Source organism: Solanum lycopersicum, chromosome 5 (genome assembly GCF_036512215.1).
Source record: "Solanum lycopersicum chromosome 5, SLM_r2.1".
NCBI classification, from domain to species: domain Eukaryota; kingdom Viridiplantae; phylum Streptophyta; class Magnoliopsida; order Solanales; family Solanaceae; genus Solanum; species Solanum lycopersicum.
In genome coordinates, this window is record NC_090804.1 from 14,464,114 (window position 1) to 14,475,620 (window position 11,507).

The 11,507-nt window shown below is 37.4% G+C and overlaps 1 protein-coding gene across 1 annotated transcript; it reads right to left on the reverse strand.

Moving 5' to 3' along the window:
• Positions 1-291: 291 nt before the first annotated feature.
• On the reverse strand, positions 292-1,311 carry LOC138348671 (uncharacterized). Its single transcript, XM_069298239.1, has one exon. The coding sequence runs from the start codon at positions 1,309-1,311 to the stop codon at positions 292-294; it is 1,020 nt and encodes a 339-aa protein (XP_069154340.1).
• Positions 1,312-11,507: the final 10,196 nt, after the last annotated feature.

Genomic DNA, 11,507 nt, shown 5'->3' on the forward strand with positions numbered 1-11,507 from the left:
GTAATCAGTTGCAGCCAAGATGTACAAGTGTCCACCAGAAGACTTTGGTAATGGTCCTACAATATCTAGTCCCCAAGCGTCAAATGGCCAAGATGCGATGGTTGGGTGCAATACTTCGGGTGGCTGATGAATGAAATTCGCATGAAATTGACAAGCATCGCATTTCCTGGCATAATATAAGCAATCTTTCACCATGGTTGGCCAGTAATACCCCATCCTCTTTATGTGAAAATGAAGTTTTGGTCCAGATTGATGTGATCCACATACTCCTGAGTGTGCTTCTTGCAGAGCTTAAATTGTTTCTTCCTCTCCCAAACATCGTAATAACATACCCTCAAATGATCTTCTATATAATGTATCCTTGTAGTAAAGGAAACGAGGTGCACGACGACGTATGTCAGTTCTTCTTCTAGGATTTTCTGGAAGTATCCCGTAACATAGGTAGTCAATGATGGGTTGTCTCCAATCTTCCATCGCAGCTTCAACCATGGCGACGATATGATCAAGCTTATTTTCAATATATTCTTCCTCATTTGACGGTGGTACTATCCATTTCTGACAGACAGTTACTTGCGTCTGATCAGGAAGGGTTAGCGTTGAAGCTAGAGTAGCCAATGCATCAGCTTTCTTATTCTCTGTTCGACGCACATGTTGAAGAGTTACATCCCCAAGCCATCTTATCAACTTTTGAGCATAATCATGATAAGGTCGCAATTCAGGCTTTTTTACCTCATAACTTCCTAAGAGTTGATTAATCACCAACTGAGAGTCACCAAAGACCTGTAAATGTAATTGTTTCATGTCAACGGCCATTTCAAGTCCAAGTATCAGTGCTTGATATTCAACGACATTATTTGAGCAACATTGTTTTAGAGTAAAAGAGAATGGTAGAATCTCTTCTTGTGAAGTGATGAACACCACGCCAGCACCAGCTCCATCGCGATGTGCAGCCCCATCAAAGTACATTTTCCAACGAGGTTGAACTTCAATTAACATCGCATCTTCATCAGGAAACTCATCAGTTAAATCCCAATCATTTGGTATAGGATGGTCTGCTAAGAAATCCGCTAGTGCTTGTCCCTTCACGGATTTTTGAGGGATGTACACAATCTCAAATTGTTGGAATTGGAGGTACCATCTTGCTAGTCGGTCACTAAGGAAAGGTTTTGACATAACAAACTTGATGGGATTTGCTCTAGAAATAAGGCGGACAACATGAGCTTGAAAATAATGCTTCATCTTTTGAATTGAGAAGACTAGTGCCAAGCATAGCTTTTCAATTGGCGAATTATTTAGCTCATTTGGCGTCATCGTTCTACTTAAGTAATAAAGAGCATTTTATTTTCCTTCACTATTCTCTTGAGCTAACAGGGCTCCTACAGACCTTTCTTGTGCTGCAATGTAGAGTATCAATGGTTTTCCAGGTATAGGGGCTGCCAAAATCGGAGGTTTTGCTAGATACGGTTTGATTCTTTTAAATGCTTCGCTACATGTTTGGTCCCAATTAAAAGGAACACCTTTCTTCATGAGATGATTGAATGGTTGATATCTCCCTGCTAGATTTGAGATGAACCTTCTCAAGTAGGCTAACTTTCCTTGGAGACTTTTTAACTCATGAATATCTCGAGGTTCAGGCATCTTTGATATTGCATCGACTTTGGCTTGATCAATTTCAATTCCTTGATGTCTCACAATAAAGCCAAGGAACTTGCCGGAAGTAACTCCGAAGGGAAATTTCAATGGATTCATCCTTAGTTGGTATCGTCGGAGTAACTCAAACACCATCCTTAAGTCTTTCAAATGATCACCCCTCTTTCTCGACTTTACTACCAAATCATCAACATAACATTCAACATTTTTATGGAGAAAGTCATCAAAGATATTTTGCATAGCCCTTTGATATGTGGCACCAGCGTTCTTTAAACCAAATGACATCACTTTGTAGCAATAAATACCTTTTGGCATGCGAAATGCAGTGAGCTCTTCATCTTTTGGTGACATGAGGACTTGATTATATCCAGAAGAACAATCCATGAACGACATTGCCTCATAACCAGTGGTGGCATCAATCATCAACTCTGGAATGGGAAGAGGAAACTCATCTTTAGGGCATGCATTATTGAGATCTCTAAAGTCAACGCAGACTAGAATTTGACCATTCTTCTTCCTCACAAGAACAATACTTGAAATCCATGTAGGATATTTGACCTCACGAATAAATCCTGCCTCAATGAGTTTGTTAACTTCATTTTCTATCAATGGAATCAAGTCTGGTCTAAAACGTCTTTGAGCTTGTTTAACTGGACAAGAACCTTTTTTGACTGCCAATTGATGGACCGCTACTCTAGGACTCAATCCAGGCATTTCTTTGTAACTCCAAGTAAATACATCTCTATATTCTTTGAGTATATTCATGTAAGCGACTTCTTCATAAATTTCTAGAAACACACTCAAGTAAGTTGGCTTTGGATCTTCATCAGTGCCAAGGTTAACTTCCTTCAAAGGATCTATTGTGATCTTTACTCCTTCTTCAAGTTCTGGAGGAGCATCTTTAGCATCTTCCTCTTCCATAGGATCATTGTCATTGACCGATATATGACAACACGAGAAAATATCTTCTACCTCTTCTTCAATCTTCTTTTGAGGCAAAGAATCGTACTCATTTTGAATTGTAACATGATTTGAGGAACCTACACTTTCTTCATCTTCCTCGCGCTCTTTGGTGTATACCACAGTATGAACCTTTGCCTTGAGTTCCTCTTTACAGGAAACCACAAGTTCCACTTGTCGCCTCATCCTAGAAGGAATCAAACTTTTGAAATCCTTTCGAACCAAATGTGAAGTAGGCCTTGTAACTCTTAAATAACTTCTCATGTTATTGTTATTTTTCTTCAGAGGACCTAACCTCTCAAACACAGAAATTCTCGTTGTCGCTTCACCAAGTCGATCAAAGACGGAAGGCCTTTTATTGGGAGCAGTCATGTCATCTTCAAAAGTTATATGATTATTACTGGCCCTTCTTATGGAAATGCGAATTGGCGGCGGTTGGCTATAACCTAGGCCTTCACGCGCTTTCCTAGTTGTATCTTCTGATGGTAGTTTCCCTAGCGCTGATAGCTCACTAGGGTTGTATCCTGCCTTCACAAATAACTTGTAGGCATTGGGATCAAAACCTTCTTTTGTGCGTTTTGTAGGGAGAGCCATATCTAGCACTTGATCTTGAACGACTGACTTTTCTGGTAACTTTGCAGACAAGTTTATTGCATCAATCCGTTTGATAGGAAAATTTAGCCCTCTTAATGCATTTTTTTCAAGGTTAGATGGTTGATCTTGTTTTTTCTTCTCCTTTGGATTATAGCAAAGCCTAGAAGTCTGCTTCTTCTTTGAAGACAAGATATTCCCTTCATTAATAATGGGACAGGAGTCTTTAGTGTCAATTTTAACCTTTTCGATAGCTGCATCAATTCTTTTGTTTACGATATTATCAATCTTGATTGATTTGACGTCATTGGATTTAACCCCTTTAACAACATAACTTCTCATATAGAATTTCGCATCCGCAAAGTGTGTCTCCACTTCGGTGAAAGGATTATCATCTGCAACTATCTTTCTTTCAATTCCACCTTCAAGATATTTCAAACATTGATAGTAAGAAGATGAGACAATTCTGTTCTCATGTACCCAAGGCCTGCAAAGTAATATGTTGTATGATGTCTTTGCGTCAATCACATGCATCCATGCGCTTGATCGCACATCTCCCATGTGGATCTCTAATTTAATAGATCCTATGGACCTCTGTCCACCTTGATTAAATCCTTGTATCAACAGACGACTTTCACTAAGTTCCCCAGTCGTGATGCCAAGTTCCTTCAATGTGTGGATAGGCAAAATGTTGACTCAAGATCCTTCATCTATTAAGATTCTATTTATCTTCTTCTCTAGCACATGACCCACCATATACAAAGGATGATTGTGTAGTGCTTCACCAAATAGAAGATCGTTTTCTGTAAATGTGATTTTAGTATCACAAACATGTGCTTCTTGGGAAGAAAGTTCAATAGATTTTTCAGAAGATGAAAGAGACATCATTTCTGAGATTTCCCTTGTTTCTTTTTCTTCTTCCCCAAGAGACACTTTTGGTGAGGATTCACTCGTTGTTCCTTCTTTTACAGCAGGAGGCACCTTCATTGATTGTTCTTTATCCACATTGAAACATGATGCCTCGACATTTCCTTGATTAGACTTTGTGTCGAATGAGCTTGGCAAGAATTCCTCTAGAGTGACAAGACGTCGAGGTCTTTGGTAGTGATGCACTTCAACCTTTGCCCTTTTGGGGCGTTTGATTGATTTTTGCTTCTTTGATTTCTTCACCATTTTTTCTCTAACCGGTTGTTCGGATAATTCTTTTCGTAAGCTTGACTTGTTGCGTCTTCGCCTAGTTACAAGAATCCAACCCTCATCATCATCTATGTCAACGTTCTGGTCTACAGGCTCTTCTTCATGCTTTTTAGAGATATATATTTGGACCGGATCTAGTGACCCAAACGTGATAGAGGTATGGTTAGAACTAGCCTTCTAATCATCAAGGATAATTTTATTTTCGTTAGCCAATCGCATCACTCTATCCTTAAAGACAAAACATTTTTCAAGAGGATGACTCACAAGTCTATGATACTTGCAATAATTTGGGTCATCAGTTTTTCCAGCTTCATCGGGTCGCTTCTTCTCTGGCAAGTCAATGAGCTTTAACTCAAGCAATTCATCAAAAATTTCAGAAACGTCAAAATCCAAGAAGGGATACTTTTTTCCTTGCATCTCCCTTAGCGTCGACTTTTGATTTGAACGTGCTTGGAAAGTCGTTCTCACATTTTGTTTTACACCCTCATTCATGGTGAACTTTGCGGGTGACACATTTACACTCATGGATTCTTTGTTGTCATTTTTGGGCAGAAACTTGCTCCATCTCTTGGGTTTCTGTTTGTCCCTTCCTTTGTGACGGTCATGGACAATAGTCATATCTTTTCCGGCAGATGTCATGCTCAACTCCATATCATGAGCGCGAGTAGCTAAATCCTCGAAAGATTTTGGTTTTATTCCTTGCAAGATGTAAAGAATCTCCCAGTGCATTCCTTGAATACACATTTCGATTGCAGAAGCTTCACTAAGCCTGTCCTTGCAATTTAGGCTCGCGTTCCTCCACCAATTTATGAAATCTATGACTGGTTCATCCTTCCTTTGGTGAGTATTCGTGAGTTCTACCATGCTCACCGTGCGCCTTGTGCTATAGAAGCGATTAAGAAACTCATGTTCTAGTTGCTCCCAACTATCAATAGAGTTAGGTTCGAGATCCGTGTACCAATCAAAGGCATTTCCTTTTAGAGAGCGAACAAACTGTTTGACAAGATAGTCTCCATATGTTCCAGCATTGTTACATGTCTCCACAAAGTGCGCGACATGTTGTTTTGGATTTCCTTTTCCCTCAAATTGTTGAAATTTGGGAGGTTGATAACCAGCAGGCATTTTAAAATTATCAATCCTAGCAGTATATGGCTTAGCATACATATGAGAAGACTTGGTGGAGACTTCATACTTATCTTTGATAGTGCCTTCAATAAACTCCTTCGAGCGATCGAGTGGGATCATTCCTTCAAAAGAAACTGGCATCTCTTTAACAAACGGGGCTTTCTTAGAAGGATCTTCGATTTCTTGAACTTCAATGCCCTTTCCAGGTGCATGGCTTGCATCTCCATCTAAAAGTTCTTCTATCCTGTCCATCAACTTGTCAATTCGAGATTCTTGGTGGTGTACGTGCTTCGTCAATCCTTCAACCAACTTTGTCAGATTTGCAAGTTGTTCCTCAGGAGAGGAAGCAGCAGTCACCATCGTTTGCATGATCATCGGAGATGCTGGAGAGTAAAATGGATTGTCGCGTAAATTAATTTTCAGTGGACTCGATATACGTGGAGATGATTCATAAGTTGAATCACAGTTCTCCCTTGTGGTAGAGTTCTTGGGACCAGATTGCTCAAGTAGAGCCAATGTCTTCTTGATCTTTTCAGCAACACTACTTCCTCCTTCTAGAGAATTTGTGGAGGAACTTGCTCCTTTTGGAGTCGAAGTCCCAAAAACAGGGGTTGATGCAGATGACACTTGAAGCGTTTGTTGCCCCAGTGTAGCAGCCTTGCTTGTCGTAACAGCCCCAAAACTTCCAAAGGTAACACCAAGGATGTCTTCAACTTCAGTAGAGAACTTGGAGCTAGTGACCTTAGAGGCGGTTGATCGAGAGTTGTTGTTCATGGAAGTCATCTTGATATTCTTTGACGTTTGAAAAGTTGAGATGAGAGGTAGAGATTGTCCCACTAGGCGTGCCAGAATTTGTAGACAATAAAATTCGCGTTGAGAAAACAATAATCAAGAACGGAAAATTATAGCGACAATCGTTTTATTATTTCAAATGCGAGTGTTACAATCTCTATAATTCCTCTGAATTCGCCTTTTCAAATATAAATTCAAGGGCTCTAAAGCTTGTTCTTGAATCTATGATGAACTCAAACTTGAACTTTATCTTGATCTTGACTTTTATTTGAACTCAAGGGCTTCGAGCTTGTTCTTGAATTCGGTGGTCATGATCTTGATCGTTCTTTAACTTGAATGCTTGAATTCTTAAACTTGTAGCTTTGTAGAGAATTAAATGGTGTTTGTACCACAGAGCTTCTCTAGCTTCTTGTTTAGAATTTTCTCCCTCTTTTCTGAATTATGAGGACCCCTATTTATAGTTTTAGAATAGAGGAGTTGCAATTGGAATAGGATTCCTTTCAACCAATCAGATTGAAGTGACATGGCATTTGGGCTTTATGGAGCGGGCTTGTCATCTTTGACACATGTCATGATTCTATTGGTTTTCTTATTTGACTTGGCATGCCACATCATCTGCACACGTAGCGCCAAGATGGGCTCTAGAATGAGATGAGATTGGGTTTAACCAATTGGGTTCATCCAATGTAGCCCAAATCAATTAATTTTGACTTTAATTAAATCCATATTTATTGGACTTAAATATTTAACTCAATTATACTAATCCACAATATTTGTTTGGATTAATATATTTATGAATTCAACATAATTCGAATCATTTTATAAATTTATATTTAATAAATTTTAAATGATTACAGACATATCAAGGGTTACTCTTCTCCAACTCAACCTCAACTCCCACTTGCTTTGTAATCTCTAGAACCTTCTACTCTCTGTCCTTTTACAGGACAGACTCATCAAATATCATGTCACAATGTCGCAGGATCTTTCTGTTCATGTCATCCCAAAACCTGTAACCAAACAAATCAGAACCATAGACTATGAAGTAACACTTCACATCCTTGGCATCAAGCTTGTCTCTTTTTTCTAGATCAACATGAACAGAAGCAGTGCAACCAAAAGTCCTCAAGTGTGAGTACTTGAGTTATTTTCCTGTCCACTCCTTCTATGGAATCTTGAACCCTAAAGAAACTGATGGTCACCTGTAGATGAAGTATGCAGCTGTGCTCACATCATCAACCCAAAGTGTTTTGGGTAGCCCACAGTGTATCCTCATACTCCTTGAACGTTCATTCAATAATCTGTTCATCTTCTCCGCAATTCCATTCTGCCTTGCCTTACCAGGAACTGTTCTCATCAATCTGATTCCTTCAGCTACAAAGAATGAATTGAACTCTAATTTGTCATACTCTCCTCCATTGTAAAACCTTAGGCATTTGACATTCAAACCGGTCTGATTCTCAACTTTAGCTTTCCACTTCTCAAAATTTACAAACACATTTGGCTTATGCTTCAAGAAGTAAACCCATACCTTCCTGCTAAAATCATGAATGAAGGAAACATAGAATCTTGATCCTCCCATTGATGATACTGGAGATAGTCCCAAACATCTGTATGGACCATTTCCAACCGCACTTTCTTTGGCTCTATTGGAGTCTTTGTGAAGCTTACTCTTTTCGGTTTGTCCATAACACAACTCTTGCAATGACCCATATCAACAGACTTCAGACCCTCTAATGCTCCTTTTGCTACCAAATCTTCATTCCTTTAGCACTCATGTGTCCAAGTTTGTTATGCCACAGACATGAACCGGTAGCATCTTCAGCAACAACGGCCATGTTAATAAACCATGGAGTGGTGTACAAGGTTCCAGATTTGGTGTCATGGGCAACTACCATCGCACCTTTCACAATCTTCCACTAACCTTTCCAAATCTCTGCTGCATATCCCGTGCTATCCAACTAACCAATAGAGATAAGATTTTTCTTGAGCGCAGGAATTTATCTGACATCCTCCAATGTCCACTTGTTTCCTGAGGTGGTCTTTATGCAAACATCCCCCTTTCCTTCAATCTCTAAGGCTTTATTGTCAGCAAGACACACATTTCCAACATTTCAAGATTTAAAATTTTGGAACAACTCTTTGATTGGAGACGAATGGAAAGATGCACCAGAATCCAAAATTCATGATTAAACCAGGCTATTTAGAATAAGGATTAGAGCAAACCCAATGTCCTCTGCTGAATTTACAGAATCATTGTCATCTCCAAATTTCTAGTTTTGTTTCTTCTTTGGCTTTGTACAGCTCGTCCGAAAGTGCCTTTTTTATCCACAATTCCAACAAGTTATGTTTGATATGTCGGGGATTTTCCTCGATGCTTTGATTTTGATCGACCATGTTGATTTTGGCCTTTTTTCTTACTTCTCCCCCTTAGGTCAATGCCGAGAGCACTGCCCGATGAATCTCCCACTTATCGTTTGCGAATATTTTTGCTAAGAACAACATCACAAATTGCATCAAACTTCAGTTTCTCAGATCCACGGGAACTTCTAATCGCAGCAACAACAATATCCTAAGACTCAGGCAGAGATGACATTAGAATCAACGCCTTAATTTCATCTTCAAAATTAATATCCACAGAATTTAGTTGACTCACAATCATATTGAACTCATTAATATATGATCAGAAACGGATCCATTCTTAGACATCTGTAAATTGAATAATCTACGCATCAAATATACCTTGTTCATCGCTGATGGTTTTTCATACATGTTTGACAGTGCCTTCAACAGATCGGACGTAGTCTTCTCCTTCACGATGTTGAACGCCACGTTTCTTAACAAAGTCAATCGGATCAACCCTAGAGCCTAGCGACCCTTCAGCTTCCACTTCTTATCTGTCATGGATTATGGCTTCACCCCAGTCAACGGTTCGTGAAGATCTAATCTTTAATCTGCATCTTCCATAAACTGAAATCGGATCCATCAAACTTCCCGATTCCAAGCGTCTAACTATCCATCATTTGTGATCGTGTTGAATCTCCTTAGCTCTGATACAAGTTGTTAGGATCGAAACCACACACACACACACTTAATGAATAAAGAACACAAGAACTATAGAAAGAAAAAGATGAGAGATCTAGAGAGAACGAGAGAAACCAATATTTTGTGGTAACACCTTGTGACTAAAATTCCACGGCGGTGGAGTATATATATTAATAAATCAGAGTATTTTTGGTTACAAAGAATAAATGGAGAATAAATAGTAAAATCTAAAATTTAGGTCGGGGGGATGCACCGAACCCCTCGTTCAAATGGGGGGCTCCCGCCCCAATAACGCCTAGCAACCTCACCGCGTAAACAGTTATATATATTAATCATGCTCCACAACCTTACAAATACAAGATAAGTCTCTATGAGACTTTATTGTGGACAGTAATGTTATACGTTATTATAGCTTATGAACCTAGTATGATAAGTTGTTAATGTAGTAGCATATGAAAGGAAGTACTTAAAATTTACGTAAACCGTCATAACTCGCATTAGTAGTTTGTTATATTGTGGTATGTATGATGGACATTATAGAAAAGATTTAATGTATGCACAATTAATATTTTTAAAATATTAATGTGATATGGTTATTGGTACAAGTTGGAGAATGTAAGAATTATTATTATTTATTACTAATTATTTCTTACTTATAACCCAAGTTTACTTGTAACCCAAGTAAAACTGTAAATAGTATTTAATAAGGAATAGATCTCGTCCATACATTGGTTACTTGATGGATGTACCAAATTAAATCATAACCTCTATAAATTTATTCTCCCTCCAGCCATTAGGCTTATCACATATTCTCTATATTAACTCCTCCGTTGACGGTTGTTATAACATAAAATTAGGGAAAGGAGATAAAATCAAATTTACGACTAACACTTTCACTTTTCTTTGTGATGATGTCTTCCTCATCAGGTATGGCCCCTAAATAACTCTATATATAAGATTATCGTGTCCAAAATCCATATATTATGTATTCAAGTATTTAATTTTACAAATTGAAGAAGACATATGTTTATCAATTTTTTGTTTAACATTTAAAAAATACTACTTTCAATAGGCAACAACTTCTTGTTATGCATACAACTATAAGAGGACCAATTTCTGAAAGTCATGATATAATTTTTAATATGCGAAGCATTTGACAACATAACAAGCCTTTCTTATGTTCACATTTAAACTATTAGATGTTCCTATTAGAAAACATGGAAAGTGAATGAATATTTTAGATTTTAACAATTTCTTTTATATAGTTCACTTTTTAAAATATAAGTAAGTTTTATATCACGTTCCCAAAGACTAGTTCATAATAATTATAAAAGATCATTAGGATTATAAAACTAATTTTGAACTTAACTAGAATTTGAACTTTATTTGTACTTAATTAATTAGTATTTATTAATTAATTAATTTTAACTTTGTAGATCTTGAAATGTAGTATTTATATTTACAATATAAATTAGTTTAATGTAGTAAAATTGCTATGGAATTTATTTTATAATTGAATATCTATATTTTTGAAGATCAATCATAGTTTGTGGATGTATAATATGAAATATGAAATTGGTGGTGGTTTGAAACCTGAGTTTATTAACACTGTTAGAGATTTTATTGAACTTACAATGGCACTCGATATTTTTAAGAAAAATGGATTAGTTAGGTTCCTTGTATTGCATGTGGGTGCTTAAATTTTTTTGAACTAGATACAATCATGGTTAATTTGTACCGTAATGGATTTAAGCCTAGATATTTTGTATAGAGTTCTTATTGAGAAAGAGATGGATTAAATGTTATGTTTTATAATTCGATGCATATGGATGAATATAATATGCTTGCAACACATGGTCAAATTAAGGTTGAATATTATAGGGTTAATGAAATGATCAATGATAATTTCATGGTTCAAGGTAGGATGGAATCCGAGCAATATTTTGATGAAACTCCTAATAAAGAAACAAGTCGCTTTTATGATTAATTAGAATAGTCTAGTCGTCCACTATGTGAAGAGTGTCTGTATTCTTCCTTGTTAGTTGCGGTCAGAGCAATGAATATTAAATTAGACTAAAACTTCCATAATGCGACTATGGGGTGAATCATTAATCTTTTGGATGAACTAGTTAATTCATAGTTTAACA